A 19,479-nucleotide genomic window follows, 5' to 3' on the forward strand; every position below is an offset into this window, starting at 1 on the left:
CAGTTGAGTGGCAGAGAGTGAAGGGATTTTCCACTAAGCAGTTGGATTTTGGTAGTGCTTCAGGAGACTTTGCTGCCTGGCAATGGCTCTTCGTGCTCTCATTGACAAACTGCGGAGCGGGAATGTGGATTGCCATAATTATATGTTCATAGCCACTCCAGAGACCTCCTGAAGTCCCACCAAACCACAAACACATTTTTTTTTGTGTGCTATGCCCTCCTGGGAGGACCTGCTGTGACTTTAGCATTTTTCATTTCGGTTTGTATGCTTGAAAAGGAGACTTTGTACCCCTGTATAGGCATGAGGAGAAGGAGGACAGGGTTGCTCTGCCTGTTTGTAAGAGGCAGAGGGTATAGGGGCTGGCAGGCAGGGGGAGGGGAGTTGGCTCTCATTCTCTCCCTTCCCTAGTCACTCTTGATTTTGCTTTCTCTTGTGTTCAAATGAAGGGAGGGCAGCGCATGGATTGATGCTCTTTGCTTGGCAATGCATAATGCATCAAATGATACACAAGCTGCTCAGCCTCTTCTATCATTTACAGCGCATCAATAATGGAACCCTGGCCTCTTGCTTCTTTTCAATATGTCACTGCAGTTTATCTAATTCTGTCTGCGCAGACTGACTGGCTCAATTCTGTCCTTGCTGTATGTCTCCTCAAAAGAGCACTTTGAACCAAACATTATGGGCACTTTATTTTATTGCTGTGGATCTTTTACCAGTGACCACTTGTAGAGACCGTAAGATGGGATTTCACTACCGAGAAGTCAGTGGAGAGTATCCTTTACCACCAATGCTTGCTGGCTTCCCTAGACAGCTTCTTCATACCATTTTCCACATCTGATCTAATCTTGTCACACCTGAAACGCACAAAGTGGCTTTCTTCTTTTTCTCTCTTCTCCTCTTTTTTTTTTTTTTTTTTTTCTCTAAATCTGATCCACAGCTTTCTGCCTTACACAGCACCAGTGGTGAACCACTGACCTGTGGATTTTTGCTGACCCCTGGTCAACTGGTGAGAAGGTTTGGTATATTCCCCACTGTTTGATCACAGTCTAGGCCTAACAAGCAGTGAGTAGTATGGAAGCTCCCCTCTTTTATCCTGTGGGTGACACATTGCTTTCATCCACAGGGCCCTTAGACATGTAGGCCTGGTAATGAGAAGAAAAAGAGGATGTGGGTTAGTGACGCACTCATCACTTCTAGCAGTATTCCTGGCCTGGGAATACTGATTACCACCAGATGTAGTATGTTTGTAGGGCAGCAGACTTGACATTCAAAATTTATACGGGTCTGCAGAAAACTGGGTGGAGGCGTTTATCTGAAGGCTGACTAAGCAGGGTTATCCATGTGGTTAAAAATTCCATAGGTACTCTGTCACTTTAAGAGGAACAAAAAAGGTAACTGAGTAACTTCTCATTGTTTCCTATAAGCTTGGTGTCTCAATTGTGCACTGTTGCACCCGTTGTTTGTTTGCTGTCATCTAAAGCTTATGCACTGCATTACATTTTGCAGTTGGCATGATGAAAGCCAGTTGTAGGTGCACCTATTCAACCTATTCTCCGACCTGGGGCCTAGTGTGGGAAAAGCATTACATGTTGCTGGCATTGACACAAAATCTAACAACTGCTAGCTGAAACTGTAGGCCGGAGATCTGAATCTGATAATGGCTTGTTTTTCAAGTGGTTTACAGATAGTGAAACTACATTTATGTTACTCAGTCGAAATTTTGAACAGGATGTTATGTTCCATAGTGTGAGATGTGCTTTTCTTCATTTGTCAAAAAACTGCACATCCAAAGCCAACATTTGTAAGACCCTAACAAACAAAAATCATTATTTCATGGTTACAACTTGTGATGATGCTCAGTTAAAATCGATACAATGAAGTTTAACGTCTTTGTTGTTGTCCCTTGCCGTGTTCATATTTAGGAAGCCCATGCAATGGTGACTTATTTGTTGATAGTTTTGTGTTTGGCATCTACCATAACAGATTTACAGGATTTAATGTTAAAGACAAAACAAAAATAGAATGGCTCTCATCTCTTTAACTCACTTTCAAAGAAGGCCCAAAAGTGCATAAAGACAACCAAAAGACAAGCCATTTGGCCTGCTTTGAACATCACTGACACTTTGTGGAGTTATCCAAGTGGCTGTAGAAAGTGGTAATGGTGGACTTAAAGGCAGCCTTATGTAAATGTGTTATATTCATGTAGATAAACCAGCAGAAGAAAGGGATTGACTCCAGACAAGGTGTTTTGCTATGTTACAAAACACAAACTCCAGACATTTTATATACACAAGCTATGTAGCACACTAAAAGCGAAAAACACAAGACAGAATAACATAAGACATCATTACAGAGGAAAAAAGTCGAAACTCAAAGTTGCCTCCTCAGCTTTGCTGCCACACATCTTCTCCCCTGGAATTGAAGTAAGCTTTTGGATAATCATAACAACACTGAATTTTCTTTAGCTGTAATACAGATAAATGCACCGCCTATGCACATCTTCAAGCTGAGTTTTAAACATAAAAGAAACATACAACAGAAGTGAAAAGATTTTCTTGTTACACCAAAAAGTTTCAAGACACGGCTGGAAGCATTATACACAAGTTTAAATGTTACAGGGGGAAACTTTTCTCGATGTTGAAGAAAAGGCAAAACTATTTGGTGAGGAGAAGAATAAATGTATTCCAAAATTGCTGAACTATTGATACAGATGATAAGTTGCATAATTTTATTGAACCTACAACTGCATTCAGTAAACCACACAACTCTCTGTGGGTATCTGGCGTGGTCTGTGTCATAGGGCTGAGCTAGTCGATTCATATTTATTTTTATCATTTATTTATTTATTTATTTATTTTTAAATTCAGTCTTTCAGCCTATTCATCTGCTTTGAGAGGGATCGAGGTTCCACAGTTACCAACTCCATGAAAATTAAAGATTTAGCTATAAAGCCTGTCCATCTGTGCTTGGTCTTGGGGCTTATGTGATATCTCAGCAGGAGACCTGCTGGTGGTCTTGTCAAGACTGGCTTCCCTGCCATCACACTTTCAGACATTTAGAGTGGCGCCTGTCCACCTTTGGTTTTAAAAGTATTAATGCTAGTCGTGAAGCTTTTAATGCACTTACTTCAGGATAATTTGTTTTTGACAAGTCAAGTAATGGTATCTTCTCTTAATCCAGTCTCTTTATCCGTTTTGTACTCTGCCACGCTCTATTCAATTTTTATCTTCCGAATCGGTGCTATTTCTAAGTGGAGCATCAAGGTTTTAGTTAATCTTTTCATAAAATATGAATCCCATCACTAGAGTGTTTTTCCAGGTTTTACAGGTTGAATATTTCTGACTGAAACTGTAGTAATATTTTTCTCTTGTCAGACAACAAATTTTAAATTGTAGCCCATGAACTCGACAATCTAATTAGAAATTTCTCCAAAGCTGTTGTGCTTCAGTGATAAAACATTGTTTCCTGTGTTACAATAAAAGCTTAGCTGGTTATTGGTCGATGCTGGCATTTAAAAATATTACAAAGAAAGTTGGGGACTCAAAGTTGTGTTCTTAGCCTAATTGCGACATAGTGACTCAAAGCTTTTGAAAACCTCCGTTTACTGAGGACACACTGAAGCCTTTGTGAGACTTTACTGGTTTAATGTGTGCTTCCTCTTTGTCTAGTTTTTTTTTTTTTTCTGTTTTTCTTTTTTAAGATATTGCATCAAATATTAGTTTAACTGTTTGCAAACCATTGAACTGTGAATCGCAAATGCATTTAAAGCGGTAAGATAAGCACAGGTGCCTTCATTGTGTTCTAAGGATCACTGTCTGTGGACGTCCTGGGGGATCTGTTCTTAGATGGCATTATAATTACACGCTGTTTGGTTCATTATGAAAGGAGATCCATAAATTGAAAAATGAAGTTTGTGTAAGCCATTGCAGATATGACCATAAATTCTGTTTTAGGGTGCATTTTGCTCATACTAGCAGTAGAGCTGGGCGATATGAGATTTTTTTCATATCACGATATGTTTTTTTTCATTTCAGGCGATAACGATATCTATCACGATATAAGCCAAATAACTATATTTGTAAGATTTAAATGTGCCGTTGCTCACAAGTAAAATGTGAAATAATCAGCAGCTTGTTTTTATTTAAATATTTATTTCCCATAATAAGTTCAACAGGGTAGATGTACTTAAGGAACATGAGACTTTTTCAGATAAATAAAGGCAAATATTGCAAACTACACAAAAGGCAGCCGCTAAAGCGTTTAAGTTTCAAAATAGAACAAACGAAACAGACTAAATTGTCAATTCCACTTAGAAACAAAATATTAATTCTAAAAATAAATCTTAGTTTGTTTTACAGAAGAACAGACAAAACTGACTAACTTTTGTCAATATCAAATAAACTGAGAACTAAAAGGAAATTGTCAATCTCTCCTTGTTGTATAGCTGAGCTTTTCAAACAGTTTTAACAGTTACTTTAGTCTGACAAAAGCCGAATGACGAATTAGCGCTTCCAGTCAGAGACTGAGGCTACGTCCACACGTACACGGGTATTTTTGAAAACGGAGATTTTCCGTTTTCGTTTTAAAAAATAATCCCGTCCACACATAAAGGCAGAAATGAAGGAAAACGCTGCTATGAACATGCCAAAGCAGCAGGTGGCGCTAGATTCCTAACCGTGCAGAAATGTTGGCCAATCAGAAGTCTAGAAGCCTCGGTGGGAAAAAGTAAACAAAGCTGCGGCATAGAAGCAGAACAGAGTCGTATGTGTGGAGGGACAGTAACTGTGTGTATATGTAAGCATTTAAACACTGCAGAGAGTAGAATTAACAGTAACAGTATTGTAGAAATTCATTTCACCGAAACAATAACGTGGCGCACAGTGTGACGCATGCACCAGTTTATTGTATTTCCAGACTTGCTTTCGGCACAATTTACAGTGCGCGCTACTCTGTTTTTTGTCAGACTTGAAATAGCCGAAATACCTTCACACTACGGAACTTCTATGGCTCTTCCGTTCGACAATCTCTCCGGCATTGGAACCATCATCTGTTTTCTCTTCGGTCACGCTCGGTTGATTTTTCTAGTCGGCACACTCATTTCCTCCATGACCCGCTGGCTGCTTCCCAAACAAACACACGTGCGGCTTGGCACTTGTGCTGTACGTAACAAGTCACAAGACGTGACGCTGCGGCTGTGATTGGTTCGGCTCTGCGCTACTTAGTTTGGATTGGCTGACCTTTTTTTATTTTTTATTTTTTTTTATTTTAAGAGGACAAGAGCGGCGAGGTCTATCGCGATAGCTTAATTTCTCTATCGAGTAAAAGTTATATCGCGATACATATCGTTATCGTTCTATCGCCCAGCTCTAACTAGCAGCAGTGGGTGTGCCTGTATTGGTCTGTCTTGCTGTAATGATGAGAGAAAATGACTTTGTCACATTTAATTTGTTGTGAGTGAAGTTGGAGGCGTGAAATTCTCCTGTGCCCATCAATTTACCAGAGGCCAAACAGTGGGGAAATGGACATTGAGTGCAGTAAAGAATTGATGTAACTTTTTCTTTCTTCCTGTCTCTTTCTTTTCATCTTGATTGCTTGTATTATGTCTTTTGTGTCACCTTTACAAAGTATCTGGTGTTTATTTTTTTATTTTTTTCTCTCTGTCTCTTTCACTCAGGGACTTCCTTCCACGTGGCTCAGGCATTGTGACCCGCAGACCTCTAATTTTGCAGCTGATCAACAATAAAGCAGGTGAGTATGTCAGTCCTGTACACAGCCACATCCCAATCTCCTTTTGTAGCTGCCCTGTATATGGCCTCTCAGTCACAATGCCTCAAGCTAGGCACACTGTCTTCTATTTGCTGCTTTCATCCATTTAATATTTTCTCTCTCGCTCTCCCTTTCCTTTTTGTTCCCTTTGTCCTCTGTCTCCCCATCTCCCTTGTAAACGTTACCCTGTCACTGTGTGTAGAATATGCTGAATTCTTGCACTGCAAAGGAAAGAAGTTCGTGGATTTTGATGAAGTGCGGGCAGAAATTGAGGCAGAGACCGACAGGATAACAGGCTCCAACAAAGGCATCTCTCCTATCCCAATTAACCTGAGGGTGTACTCCCCACACGGTAATGGACACAAGTCTTTTTGAAACTTTAATCACAAAGTCCAGAAAATCATTTTTTAAAACTCTTTGCTCTCATGTACATATTAAGACCATTACCCCCCACACCCTTTTTTTTTCTAAGCCATTGCAGATACGACCATAAATTCTATTTCAGGGTGCATTTTGCTCATACTGTGAGTGTGAATGTTAATCCTCTGTTTCTCTTTAAAACTGATCATTGTTTTAGCACAGTACTGTCTGATAGGTTAATTTATTTATACAGCACACTTTTGAACTTTACAAATTAGCTTTCCAAAGGTCATTCTCTTATTGCTGGATGGTTCTTATAATAAAAGCCTTTGGGTCAGCTGTAGAAAGAAATAAAAGTCACTGTTGCATCCATGTGAATGATAAGCCATGTTAATGTAAATAACAAAATGTAAAGTAAAGCTGCAGGGCTATTGCAACTTTGCATGCTGAGATGGTGTGCTATAATCAGGGAATGCTGCAGCAATTTCCTGCATGCATGTAGATGTTTTCAGGGCTGTCAAGTTACAGATCACTTCTTGTGCCTCTAGTTGGTAATGGACAACACACCAATTATATGTCATGTTGCCCTTTATCATGTGTAGAACCCACAATGAAAATATCATGTACATTGAATGATCTTTTGCGCACAATGTCTGTTCTTGTTACCGGTACATGATGCTCTGACTGTGGCCTGGCATTGGCATTTAGTTGTATTTATGCGTGGAGTCTTATCAAGAATGCCTAGTGTGGAGCAGATTGGACAGTGTGCATTTGAGTTGGTTAATAAATGGCACTAAAATTTACTCTTGACTTCAAAATGGTGGATATCCTTTTTGGTTTAGGACTTGCCTACAATTTTATCTGTACTTCTTAATGTGTGACGTGTTTACCAAACCCTTAAAATAATACAGAATTAAGAATTTTTAAAACGTGTCACAGGCCTAGCTAGTATTAATAAATAGAACTGACCCAGTGTCAGTGCTTAGTCCTAATGAACTTAAAAATAACACCTTACTTGAGCAAACAATGATATGTATGGGTGTTTCCTATTTTTCATTCAAGAAACCTGATTATCTATTTTAATTCATCTGAAAAAAAATATGTGTTTAGGATTTATGTTGACTTCTGTCCTTTTATGACTCAGTGCTGAACCTGACACTGATTGACCTCCCGGGAATGACTAAGGTTGCTGTAGGAGATCAGCCACAAGACATAGAGCACCAGATCAGGGATATGCTGTTGCAATTCATTACCAAGGAAAGCTGTCTGATCCTGGCAGTCACTCCTGCCAACACTGATCTGGCCAACTCTGATGCTTTGAAGATTGCAAAGGAGGTGGACCCACAGGGTAAGCGTGCATCTTTGTAGTAGTCTAACATTCAAAGAGCAGGCCTCCAAACCCAAAGTTTTAATTAATACACTTTAACATTGCATGTTATGATGCCTATTACCTTACCTTTAATCTGCTACTCCTGTTTCATCTGCACTTTAGTGTGGAGCAAGTCTCCACATCTTATTTTTTCGCCAAAGGCCTCTGCCAGTGATGAAAGACACTGATGTAATATGTATTGTTGTGAACTGTTTGGAGTTACCAGGATTTGTGATTTAATTACACATAACATGTGATTTGAGTATCATTACATAGTTATACACAAACATCACCTCACTAAAGTAATAACACAAAAATCCCCTAATTTTCATGTAAATGGAGAGCACATTGACTAGTTGCTTGAAATGTGTAGTGAACTATGGTTACAAACCCAATTCCAAAAAGTGTTGGGACGCTGTGTAAAATGTAACTTAAAAAAATGAAATGATTTTTAAATCTCATAAACCTATATTTTATTTACAATAGAACACAAAACAAAGATCATTTAAAATGGACTGAGGCAAAGTGAAAAACTTTTCTGAGGTCAGGCAAATTAATTAAAAACATTTGCTGTATCATTAAATCAAAAATATGGTAAAGAAGACCCAGGACTGATGAGCATCTGAATTCCTAAAAGTTCAAAGTAGGGATCCTACACCGTAGTAAACATGGCCCTGTCTCAGGTTGTTGTTGTTGTTGTTGTTGTTGTTGGACATTTGCTGCCATCAAATTAATTTTATTTTTTTTCCCTTAAATTAGTACCTTTTCCCAGTTAGACACATAACATGTTTTTATAGTCTTATCTGAATGAAATATCACTCTGAGATTTGTAAATCATAAGAATTTATTTCCATGTTGGTTACAAATATCACATTTCTGAACGTTTGTATAACTACACTTAATTATGTGCAGGTCTGCGTACCATTGGTGTTATAACAAAACTGGATCTGATGGACGAAGGGACAGATGCGAAGGATATTTTTGAAAATAAACTTCTGCCACTGCGAAGGGGTGAGGATTATGCACATACTTACAGGAATATGCATTTACTTGGCTTTAATTTTACACCTGGAATGACTCTGTGTGTGCGTGTGTGTAGGTTACATAGGTGTGGTGAACCGCAGTCAGAAAGACATTGATGGGAGGAAAGACATTCGTGCTGCTCTGGCTGCTGAGAGAAAGTTCTTCTTGTCTCACCCAGCCTATAGACACATGGCAGAACGCATGGGTACACCACATCTACAGAAAGCACTTAACCAGGTTTGCTAGTGGTTGTCTTTTTAAATTTTGTTTTAAAAAATGTTATCTTATCTCTGCCATGCCACCGATATCCTAAAAATAAAAGGCTACCTTTTTTTCTATAGCAATTGACCAACCACATCAGGGATACCCTGCCTGGTCTGCGCAGTAAGTTGCAGAGTCAGCTTCTCTCCCTAGAGAAGGAGGTTGAGGAGTACAAGAACTTCCGTCCAGATGACCCGACACGGAAGACCAAGGCTTTGTTGCAGTACGTGCAAATTAATATTTCTCCTGAGAGAAATACAAACAGCATCATTAATTATCTTGTGCTGAAATAAAAGTAGAAAGGTTGTGATAAAATGCCTGTTTTACTTAAAATCAATACCACTTTTTTGTACCATTGATGTTAAGTGCTGTTATTACAGATAAATTTGTTTTAATGAACAGCAAGCAGGGTATTCACAAAGCCACATGTGTCCTTCATCAGGATGGTGCAGCAGTTTGGTGTGGACTTTGAGAAGTGCATTGAAGGCTCCGGGGACCAGGTGGACACCAATGAGCTTTCGGGTGGTGCCAAGATCAACCGCCTCTTTCATGAGCGCTTCCCCTTTGAACTAGTCAAGGTTAGTACTGTGGCATAACATGCATAAAACAAGCAGTCGGACTAGGGATGGGTATCGAAAACCGGTTCTTGTTGAGGACCGGTTCCCACTGTTTCAATTCCTAAGAATTGTTTGCCATTTTTGCAAACGATTTCCTTATCGATTCCAGTCGTCCCGAAGGACGTCACCACGTTGCGGAGCGTCATTTACCTGGCAGGAAACATGGCGGCTCAAATGCTCAAAAGTTTGGTTATACTTTACGAGAACGGATGTCAACAGGGCAACTTGCAAAGTAGATATTTCATTTAAAGGAGGAAACACTACGAATATGCAAAAGCATTTGCTCACAAAACACGCAATGACCTTAAATGAATGTCACGTTTTTAATTCCGCTCCGGACGCGTGAATCTCAACCCAGCAGCGGTAACGGTAATGCGGCAGGTAAATAATCAACTAACAGTGCATATTATGTTAGTGAGATCTGCCTTATTACAAAACCTACTATTACTGTGCGCTGCATTTAGGTGACCATGATGAGAGAGACAGACAGAGTCTGGCTGGCTCAGATGCTGGCAGTTCTCATTGCAGTTTACGGGTAGCGTCTCCTTTCAGGCCAGGATATACAAATGTCATGCACCCATTTGCCACAGCAGATGCCCCCGATTTTCGGTAAGTGAATGTGTTTAATTGTAGGCAGGGACATTACTGGATATTCTTGTGTAATTGCTACAGAATAATTTATGTTATACTTTGTTATTGCTACAGAAGAATATTTATTTTATTATTTTACATTTACATTTTTTTTTTTTTTCTTTTTCCTGGGGACCCTGTGACACCCCGTTGAAGAGCCGTAGGCTGGATCTCTTAAGATCTCACTGTTGGGTTTGTAAGGCCATGTTACTCCTAAATTTCTATTTTCTTCAAAGAGAATATATAAAACAAAGTTTTAAGGTAATTGACCTCAGTGTTCTCCTTTTTTAAAAAGAATCGATAAAGAATTGAATCGTTAAACAGAATCGAAAATGGAATCGGAATCGTGAAAATCTTATCAATACCCATCCCTAAGTCGGACACAGGGAATCAATCATATTTAGATCAACATGTACTTGGAAAGTTTGGCTTCTAGGTTTGATTTACATACAAAAAACCCCAAAACAACTTTATATCTTTTCTTTTATCTAGATTGTTTTTGATGAGAAGGAGCTACGGCGAGAAATCAGCCATGCAATCAAGAATGTCCACGGTGTCAGGCAAGTGGAATGGGACAAAAAACATCCTCCTCCCTTCGAAAAAGAAACTCAATAATTGCCTCTTTTCTGCTTCAACCTTAAATACTGCTGTAGCCACACACTTGATTTTCTCCCTTCATCAGAGCTTTTATTTTACTGCAATTCAAATTTCCATAATCAAGCCTTGGAATCATAGACTAAAAGTACCAATTAAAATTGGTGTATTCAGTAAGTGTTGTATGAGAATTTTAAATTTTTCTACTTTTCCTCAGTGTTCTTTCAATCCCTTTATCTCCTCACTGCAAAGCCACCCACTCCTTTTTTTTGTTACTGCCTGCCAAAGTATTCGGTTATAATGCGATTTTGTGTTACATGTATCTGTATTAGCTGCATTTGTGTTGTTGTGTATTCCTTAATGAAAATCTTCTGTCTGTCTTATCTCATTTGTCCTTGTGTGTTTTTAATTATACGCACATTCGGCCGTCTTTGGCACTTCATCTCCACTTCTCCTGTCATGTTTGTCAGTATTTACTTAGTATTTTTTATTTTATTAAATTTTTTTTGGGGGGGGGGGTGTCTCATCGTGTGTGTGTGTATGTGTGTATGTGTGTATAAATTATATTTTATTTTATTTATTTTATTTTTTTTACCAACATCTCTGTTAACTGTCCCATCTGTCTGCCGCTGTGCCTCTGTCTCTCTGTGCATCCTCAGAACGGGACTGTTCACTCCAGACCTGGCGTTTGAGGCCATCGTGAAAAAGCAGATCGTTAAGCTGAAAACGCCCTGTCTCAAATGTATCGATCTGGTCATTCAGGAGCTCATCAACACAGTCAGGCAGTGCACCAACAAGGTACTGCAGGTGGTCCAGCATCTCCCGACCCAGAGACATTGGGCGGGGGAAAGCATGGGTGTGCCAGAGGGTGAACTGACACAGGACATTAGCATCTTCTTAGAAGATGTAGAGAAGCCTCTGCTAAGCTACCAGTGTTTATAAGGAGGATAAAGAGGAAAGTTCTGTGCAGTTTGCCCTGGCTTCACCCAGCCCCATGAGCTCTGTGTGCAGGCAGCGCTGTCGTGTTTTGGAGTGTTGTGACGGGTAACGTGTTGTTGTGGATAAGAGATGTTTTCTGGACTGAACATCTCAAGTCTCTCCTGGACAAGCTGCAGGTCTCACAACTCGATGCAGAATGCCAGTGAAATATAGGGTGGTCTGTAAGGTGCAAATTTGGCATTAGTCATCACCATATTCACCTCATTTAAGAGCGACTAGCTAGTGAAGGAAGAGATGTGAAGTATACCTGCAGCTTGTCTTTAACCGCTGCTTGGTTTTGTCTGTTTGTGCCTAGAAATGACTAACTGAACAACAACTTCTCTTTTTATTTCCTCTTTTTTCCCTTTCCTCTCTTTTCAATTTTTCTTTCTTCAATTCCTGCCTCCTGCTGTCTCTCTACCTCCTTAACCAAATTCAATCGACCCAATGACCTCTCAGAACGGGGCTCTTCACCCCTGACCTGGCTTTCGAGGCGATTGTCAAAAAGCAGATCCTCAAACTCAAAGAGCCCAGCCTTAAATGTGTGGACCTGGTGGTTTCTGAGCTCACCGCACTCGTCATGAAGTGTGCAGTTAAGGTAACCAGGGACACACCAGCCAGGAAGATGGCATTTAAAAAAAGGGATTCATTTTCTTTGTAAATGTGTATCACCGTCATCGAGTTTTCACCCCAGTGAAATCAACTCCAGACAACTCTTTGCCACCACACCATCTGTGTCCACTGCATTGAATGTGTGCATCCTCCCCCTGCCGTCTTCGTACTTTTAGAAGTTGCCACGCCATTTGGCATCTTCTTGGCACGTCAGATTTGCTCACATTTGAAATATTAAACACAACTATAAATTTCCACCAGCTGTCTCCCACGTGCTGCTGGACCTAAGCATCAGCTCATTAGAGCATTTTTTTCCCCCCCACCTCCACATTGCTTCTGGTCTGTCTGAGCAGAGGCGAGCCCACCGCTGCTCCCTTTCTGACCCACATGACAGACTGACATTCTGTTATCTGCTGAACCGGATGGAAAGGGAACAATGTGAGTCGGGGTGGGGGAGCTGAGATGATATTCAGAGCCCTAAGGGCTCTGTGGGTGCTGTGACAGCTTGAATGAAGCGTTTCCATAGCAACAACTCTACACTACCATCTTGTGGACAGATGAAGGCTCTGCATCTAAAGACATGATTTAAAAAAAAAAAAAAAAAAATCTGCTCTGTTACCCAGGCATCCATAGTCCCTGTCTTTTTCTCTGCCTCACCCACCCTGCTATTTCTCATCCAGTCTTCATTAATATAACTACTACAGTCAGCTAGAGACGACTGTTTTACACACACTCACAAAAATACAGGATTATGCCAACAACAAATATCGAGTGCGACAAAATTGGATCTTTTGTGAAGTCATCTCTGGCTGATTCTGCCACCTTATATAACAGACGGTCATTGTGGCTTTAAAGTCTGTTTATGTGCGTGTGCTGGATTGTGATTGCCTGGATATGTGTGACACTGCAATGTCACTTGACTATCTCTTTCCCTTTTCTTTGTTTCCTACTTATTTTCACTTCTCACTCCTGTTTCTCTCTGATACTTATTGGTAAGTCTTATTAAGCTCAAGCTCACATGTAAGTGTGCATGTGTCTCAGTTCAAGGCCGCAGTTATGTGTTTTTGTTGCCTTTCAGCTCAACTCCTACCCCAGACTGAGAGAGGAGACTGAGAGAATTGTCACAACTCATGTCAGAGAAAGAGAAGGGAAGGCCAAGGACCAGGTGAGATGCTGGCATGCTGATTAAACATTAGTTATCATTTTTCACGTGCAAAAAATGCATCTACAGTTCCTGTGTAACCTCAGTCCAGTAGTTGTATGTTTGTTTTTTTTAAACCTGTCCTGTCAAACTTTTTTTTTCTTTTCTTTGTTGTGCCGAACATATTTTTGCTTTCCCAAGTAGAGCACAGTAGACTGTGTATGCTATTTTATTTATTTACGTTATTATTCATATTAATGTCCTGTGGTTGTTACGCTGGAGCAGACTGGGGGTAAAGGCCAGATAGGTGAAAGATGAGAGAAGAAAGCAGAGAACTAGAAAAAGAAAAGAGAGAAGGGGAAAAAATAGCAAAGAATGGGATCGGGAGGGGGGTCGAGAGTGAAGTAAACAGACACGCTGGGTCTCCAACTGCTGTTTCTGTAACAAAGCACACACTGATGATACATGGCACCAAAAAGACAAAACAGAGGGAGGTACACAAACAGATATACCATTTTGCTGACAGAGAGAAAGACAGAGACAGACAGGGAGAAAGACAGAGACCCTCCAAGGGGGCAGGTTAGCAAACACACCAAAATGCCCAGTCACGCACCCCAGAGCCACCAAGCGCACGAGGAGGTTGGGGGGGGGGGAGTGACACATGAAGTTATGATATAAGTATAATTAATAAATATTATAGTTTGTAATGTGAAGAAGTTCATAGTTATTGTTTTTTACTGTTATTATTGTATTACATTGTTGCTTTTTAATACCATTTTTATATTGTTAAGCACTTTGTGCAGCATCGGCTGTTTGAAATGTGCTATATAAATAAATTTGACCTTAACATTTTAACACCTAGCATTAACTGTATCAATGACTCATCGAGCATTTTTAGTTTCTACATCTGCTGATCTTCCATCTGAAACACGAAGAAGCACATTTTTCCTTTTTAAAAACACCCTTAATCTCCCTGCAATTCTTTATCGGTAATTTAAGGTCATGCTATGCTAGTTGCCCTCTTGGTGTCTGCATGCATTCTTCCCAGTGACGCACAACCATGTTATAAAATGTTTTGTCTCAAGTCTATTCATATTTGTGGTTATCAGAGCTGCAGGTGGATGCATACATTTAAGAAAAAAAAAACAGATGCCTGTTATATCCTGTATATTATAACACTGCATGCATTATCAGGTTTTTTTTTTTCCATAAGGTTTGCAACTGTGTGTGTGTGTGTGTAGTCCTAGTCATCATTGGTATTTAGTGCTGCAAGTGAATTCGTAACTGATAGTTTGACCAAATGAGTCAACATAGATTCTAATCTCTTTAATATTCAGGGGAAAAAAGTTTAATTGGCCACATGTGCTTTAAATATATTCCAACTTCCTGTTAATTTGACTCATTTCTGCTAAATTTTCACAGAAATCTGGCTTCTGAGAGAGAAGGAAAAACGTATTTATTTCGTTTCAGGTTTAAATTGTCCACGCTAGAGTTTCAGTCCTGGTAGCAACACTTTTAACCAGAAATCAAAACAAGTTGAGCTGAAATTCCTATTCTCAACTCCACTGCATCACTAATGCAGTACTGATGGGCTGTATCACAATGACTGTGTGAATTTAGTTTTAAATGTCAGGGTTTATTTTTGTTCAGTGTGTAATATCACAAGGGAGACTTTCTATTTTGTGCTCACTGTAATTGGTGTTTAATTGTGACCTCTCCCTCTTAATCATAACTTTCTGCTAAGGTTCTGCTGCTGATTGACATTGAGCTGTCCTACATCAACACCAACCATGAGGACTTCATAGGCTTTGCTAAGTAAGTACCCCTCTCACCTCCACCTTCTCCAGCCCAATTTACAGCCTGCTGTCTGTGACAAGTGTCTCACTGAGGGCAAGTTTGATGAACTTTAATTTGCCTTTTGTCCGAACGTGTGGTTCCATTGATTTTTTTTTTTTTTTAAAAAGAAAAGACATGTAATACGATAACTTTCAGCAATCAATACGCATGCAATCCAGCTCTCACTTTAGACCCTTGACAATCACTGCACTGCTCCTGATTCCAGTCATTTCCTATAATAAGTTTGTGTCCATAGATGATTGTCTGAAAATGCTAGCCAAGGCACTATGTAGCTTGTTTTCCCTTAGTTTTCCGTGGCGTCTGTCATATAAATGGCACGCACACAGCAGTCTGGCTCACAGCTCTGCACACTTTCAGTAGAATGTGCATGTGTCGTATACTGATTAACTATGAGAGAGCAAACCCGTTGGTTTGGTTTGAAATTGGAGAGTGAGGTAATTATGCATTTTTAGAGAAACTAGTTTCTGCTCTCTAGTTTCTAGTCACATGGTTGTGGAGAAGTCCCAATGAAAAGCAGAGGAGCGATAGATGGGGTAAAGATTACTGGAGTCAACAGCAAGTCGATGAGTGGGTAAAGACTTCACAAAAAGTGTTAGTTTGTGTCAAATCAAAGTAGGCGGCTTAAGCCAAACCGAACATCCGTGTTACCTCCCGCTGATGGTATTGGATGTTAGCAAGCTTACAGGGTTGCAGTTGGATGATTTGGACTATTGAGTGCAGAGCTCCAGCTTATAATTACATACATGTTGTAAACTACTGTGCCTCAGTGTGCAGCATGCCAATTAGTCATTTAGCACATATCTCTCCCTCTCAGTAAAGTGGATGTTACATTGATCAAGGTCACTTTAGATGCCGACTTCTCCCCACTGCATGCAGCATTACTTGCTGAGCCTCCAAACAAAGTCAAGCATGCTCGGTTGCTTGACTATAAACACTACTTATGTTGGCAATGAAGAGAGAAAGTGCTGACGTTTTACTGCATTGACTTTAGATGCTTTTGTGCACTGGAAACTAATTTGCACATTGCAAAGTGTTCACTGCGTTTGTGGTATATCCCTAAGCAGTTTGTGGTTGAATTCGTGTTCTTTTTAGCATAGTAGTTACAGTAGCATGTAGTTGAGTGACGCTTCCCTGCTCTGTGTGGGTTGTTTCATTGACCAATAACAAAGCAAGCCCCAGAGTGTGTGCGTGTGTGAAGGTTTATCCTCTGCATGGCAAGCGGATTGATGAAACTTGTCGGCGGTAAGCAAGGGCTGTTTAACGGTTCTCATGACATCACTTTCAGTCTTGACTACAGAAGGCTGGATGATGGTAGCTCCCCAGTGTACGGCAACAACAGGTGGGCAAACAGAAAAGATTGAGGGTTTTGTCTTATAGCATTTGTAAGACCATTATAGTCCCCATGTAGTGCAAATTCTTCCCCAGCCTACTTCCACATCCATGTGTGTATGTATTGGTTCAATAATAATGACGCCATGAACATCTTAGGTAAACCCACACAAGTCACTTGTGAATACTTGTGTATTTTAGAGATGTGGTATAAGGTGTGTTGTGATCTCTTTATGTGATGACAGTGCTCAGCAGAGGAACACGGCTGCGAACAAGAAGAGGGCCATACCGAACCAGGTATGTTTGCTCGGTCAGCTTCTCACCAATCCCAGATTTAATCTTCCTTTACTGACGCCTCCCATTACCAACCTGTTAATAAACCTAGTGAGCATACCTGACATAACTTAGCAGTGATAAAGACCCTTGGCCATTAATCTATCTTGACCTACCTAACTGTTAATGACACTGACTGTATCCAGTCCCAATCTTTTCTAATCCTCATGTTCAACTGGCTGGTCTTTGCCAATATTGTTACAAAGCTGGTACCTCTCCTTTTCTATTTTATTCAGTGTTTTGTTGAAAAGTTTGTTTAAATTGTAAAGTGTATTTGAGACAATTTTTAATATGATTGTATTCCCGCTAATTAGCCTCAATGGCATTTTCAGTAAGGGGAGAGTTGCCTTAGTGAACTTAAAGAAGACCCTGCTTCACTGCTTTATTGTTATTTATTTATTTATTTTTAACGAGCATTTGTCTCTGGCTGTTATTAATTGCTGTTTGCATGTGATCTAGGCATGATGGTGTGAAGCAAAGTAGCAATTGATCCCCAAATTATATTGATTGTTTTGCCTTCCCATTAACTCACAAGCATCCTTTGCTACAGAATACAGAATGTGCATGGATCCTGCACCTATCAACTGAGCAACAAATATGACATAACCAAATTGTGGTATACTTGAAGTAATTCTAATTGCATGTAATTCTCTTGCTCTCTCTTTCTCTCTATACCTCTTTCTCCTCTCTCTTCATCTTCCTTTCTCTGGTTGCCAAATGGATTTCCTCTGTTTTCCTCCTGTGTGTGTGCACTTCCTTCAAACTGTCATTCCTGCCATTTTACCATCTTCTTTTCAACCTTCCTCATTACTGCTTCACTCCTCTTCTTCTCCTCTTTCCTCCTACATCTTGTCCTTCATCTTCATTTCTTTGCTTCCTTACCTTATTTATTTTGGCTTTGATTTTATACTACTCCCCCCTTTTTTTTTTTTTTTTTTTTTTTTTTTTGGCTTTAATCTCCCCCCTCCCCCCCTCCTGTTACTGCAGGGTGAGATTCTGGTAAGTACCCCTCAAACCCACACCCTGCCCGGGGCAGTAGGGGTAACTCATGCAGAAGAACTGAGGCCATCACAGAAAGGTCAGCTGGTATAGTTAGGCTTCAAAAACAGGCTGCTATGAAATAACTGTTTAAACAGCTAGCTATAGCAAATAGCACTTTATACTTTCATCATAATGAATTGTTGTACCTCTCTGCAGCTTGACGCACTAGGAGAGGTCTACGAGGAAAAGGTAGAGTCTCAGGACTGACTTAAAGTGATATCAATTACAATTCTGACATCAGCACGCAGTCCAGTAATTTGGACTATCTTTAGAGTAACACTCGGCACATTGACTTCTGTAATTCATCACTTTAATATGACAGTAATTGTCATTAATTCTACATTTTGGTTGCTACTAACATTTTCTCTATTGAATAATATGAAAAAGATATGAATTATTTTGTGCCCATAAAGGCTTTTGGCACTTGGCAGTGCTTTGTTCTCTCTGTTAAGGACCAGAGAAAGATAACAAGGAACTCTTCCACCAGTAACCGTGGAGGCGTCAGTTCTCCTGTCCTTGGGTTTTTACCTCTGCTGCTGCCTCATGCATGGTGACTCAAAAGTTTGCCTTGTGGAAATCATCCGAAGTGTCACTGGGGACAAAATGGGTATTGAGAGTGGAACAAATAATAATAATAATAATAATTACTCATTTCCTTTATGGATTGGTTGTTAGATTAAATTCATTACATTCTAAAAGATACCTTCTTACTAATCAAAGCTGTATTTGTACTATGATTGATTATGACTTTGGGATTTCTTTAATTAAATGAAATGTTTTGGGGGTTTTGGTCATTTTGATTTTCTTTTTTTAATATTTGACAAGACAAATTCAAAATGTCATTATTTTTATTTTTTTACACCAATCCTATGAATTTCTTTCCTTTGACTCTGATGTAATCTAACACCTTTAATTAACCATTGCATCACAAAAATTTAGATTTAACTGACTACAGAAACAAGAACATCTCACCTGTGAAATCCTCACATCACTTATGCAAGCTTACATTAAAACAGGAAGCAGTATTTCTACCTGCCTTAAATCCTCTGGATTTAAGTCCTTTTATTGCTCTGAAAAGTTACGTTATGTTCATGCCAAGGCAAACTACCACGACTAGCTTCTGCATTCCTAACTCCTCTCCCATGTTTATGTTGGCGCTTTTGAACCAATTAACCTTTATTTCCCATTGCTCACTCCAGTCCTCTCCTGGGTGGAAAAGGAGTGCAGGAGAGAGGTCTAAAGCAGGTTTTGAAATGGACATTTCCACTTAGATGCAGTCTGCAAAAAAGCACACTTCTCAAAGATAGTTTCACATACTGCACTTGAAATGCATGAAGCTCTGTGTGAGAAAATGGAGAGACCATGGTTACACTGGTTTCTCCATAATGCATGGACTCTTCCTAAATTGATTCCCTCTCCAGCTCTCCACTTCAGATTTTTCTTTGCTTTTAAATTTTTTGTCCCGCTTGTGATCTCTGCTAACTCCGTCCATCTGCTTGGCTCTGTGTTTAATCTCCTTCGCTACAAATCACTTTTCCTTCTTTACCTCTTTCTTTTAAAATCAAGTA

General features: G+C 39.8%; 1 protein-coding gene across 8 annotated transcripts in view; it reads left to right on the forward strand.

Annotated features, from left to right (window-relative positions):
- Positions 1 to 19,479, forward strand: part of dnm2a (dynamin 2a) — a 33,043-nt gene that overhangs the window by 5,430 nt on the left and 8,134 nt on the right. For 2 of the 8 annotated variants that reach the window (XM_085271488.1, XM_085271487.1), the window contains exons 2-13: positions 5,675 to 5,748; positions 5,969 to 6,118; positions 7,271 to 7,474; positions 8,408 to 8,506; positions 8,595 to 8,755; positions 8,860 to 9,002; positions 9,222 to 9,357; positions 10,519 to 10,586; positions 11,280 to 11,418; positions 13,289 to 13,375; positions 15,096 to 15,166; positions 16,783 to 16,834. In XM_085271488.1, the coding sequence (XP_085127614.1) occupies positions 5,675 to 5,748; positions 5,969 to 6,118; positions 7,271 to 7,474; positions 8,408 to 8,506; positions 8,595 to 8,755; positions 8,860 to 9,002; positions 9,222 to 9,357; positions 10,519 to 10,586; positions 11,280 to 11,418; positions 13,289 to 13,375; positions 15,096 to 15,166; positions 16,783 to 16,834 (1,384 nt within the window). Of the gene's footprint in view, positions 1 to 5,674; positions 5,749 to 5,968; positions 6,119 to 7,270; positions 7,475 to 8,407; positions 8,507 to 8,594; positions 8,756 to 8,859; positions 9,003 to 9,221; positions 9,358 to 10,518; positions 10,587 to 11,279; positions 11,419 to 12,057; positions 12,197 to 13,288; positions 13,376 to 15,095; positions 15,167 to 16,493; positions 16,548 to 16,782; positions 16,835 to 17,857; positions 17,870 to 18,067; positions 18,101 to 19,479 lie in introns of all 8 variants that reach the window. The other 6 variants (XM_085271482.1, XM_085271483.1, XM_085271489.1 and 3 more) reach the window with 6 other exon arrangements.

Source organism: Mchenga conophoros, linkage group LG4 (genome assembly GCF_057382185.1).
Source record: "Mchenga conophoros isolate Kocher_MC1m ecotype Shallow Benthic linkage group LG4, M_conophoros_male_GT1.1, whole genome shotgun sequence".
Lineage (NCBI taxonomy): Eukaryota > Metazoa > Chordata > Actinopteri > Cichliformes > Cichlidae > Mchenga > Mchenga conophoros.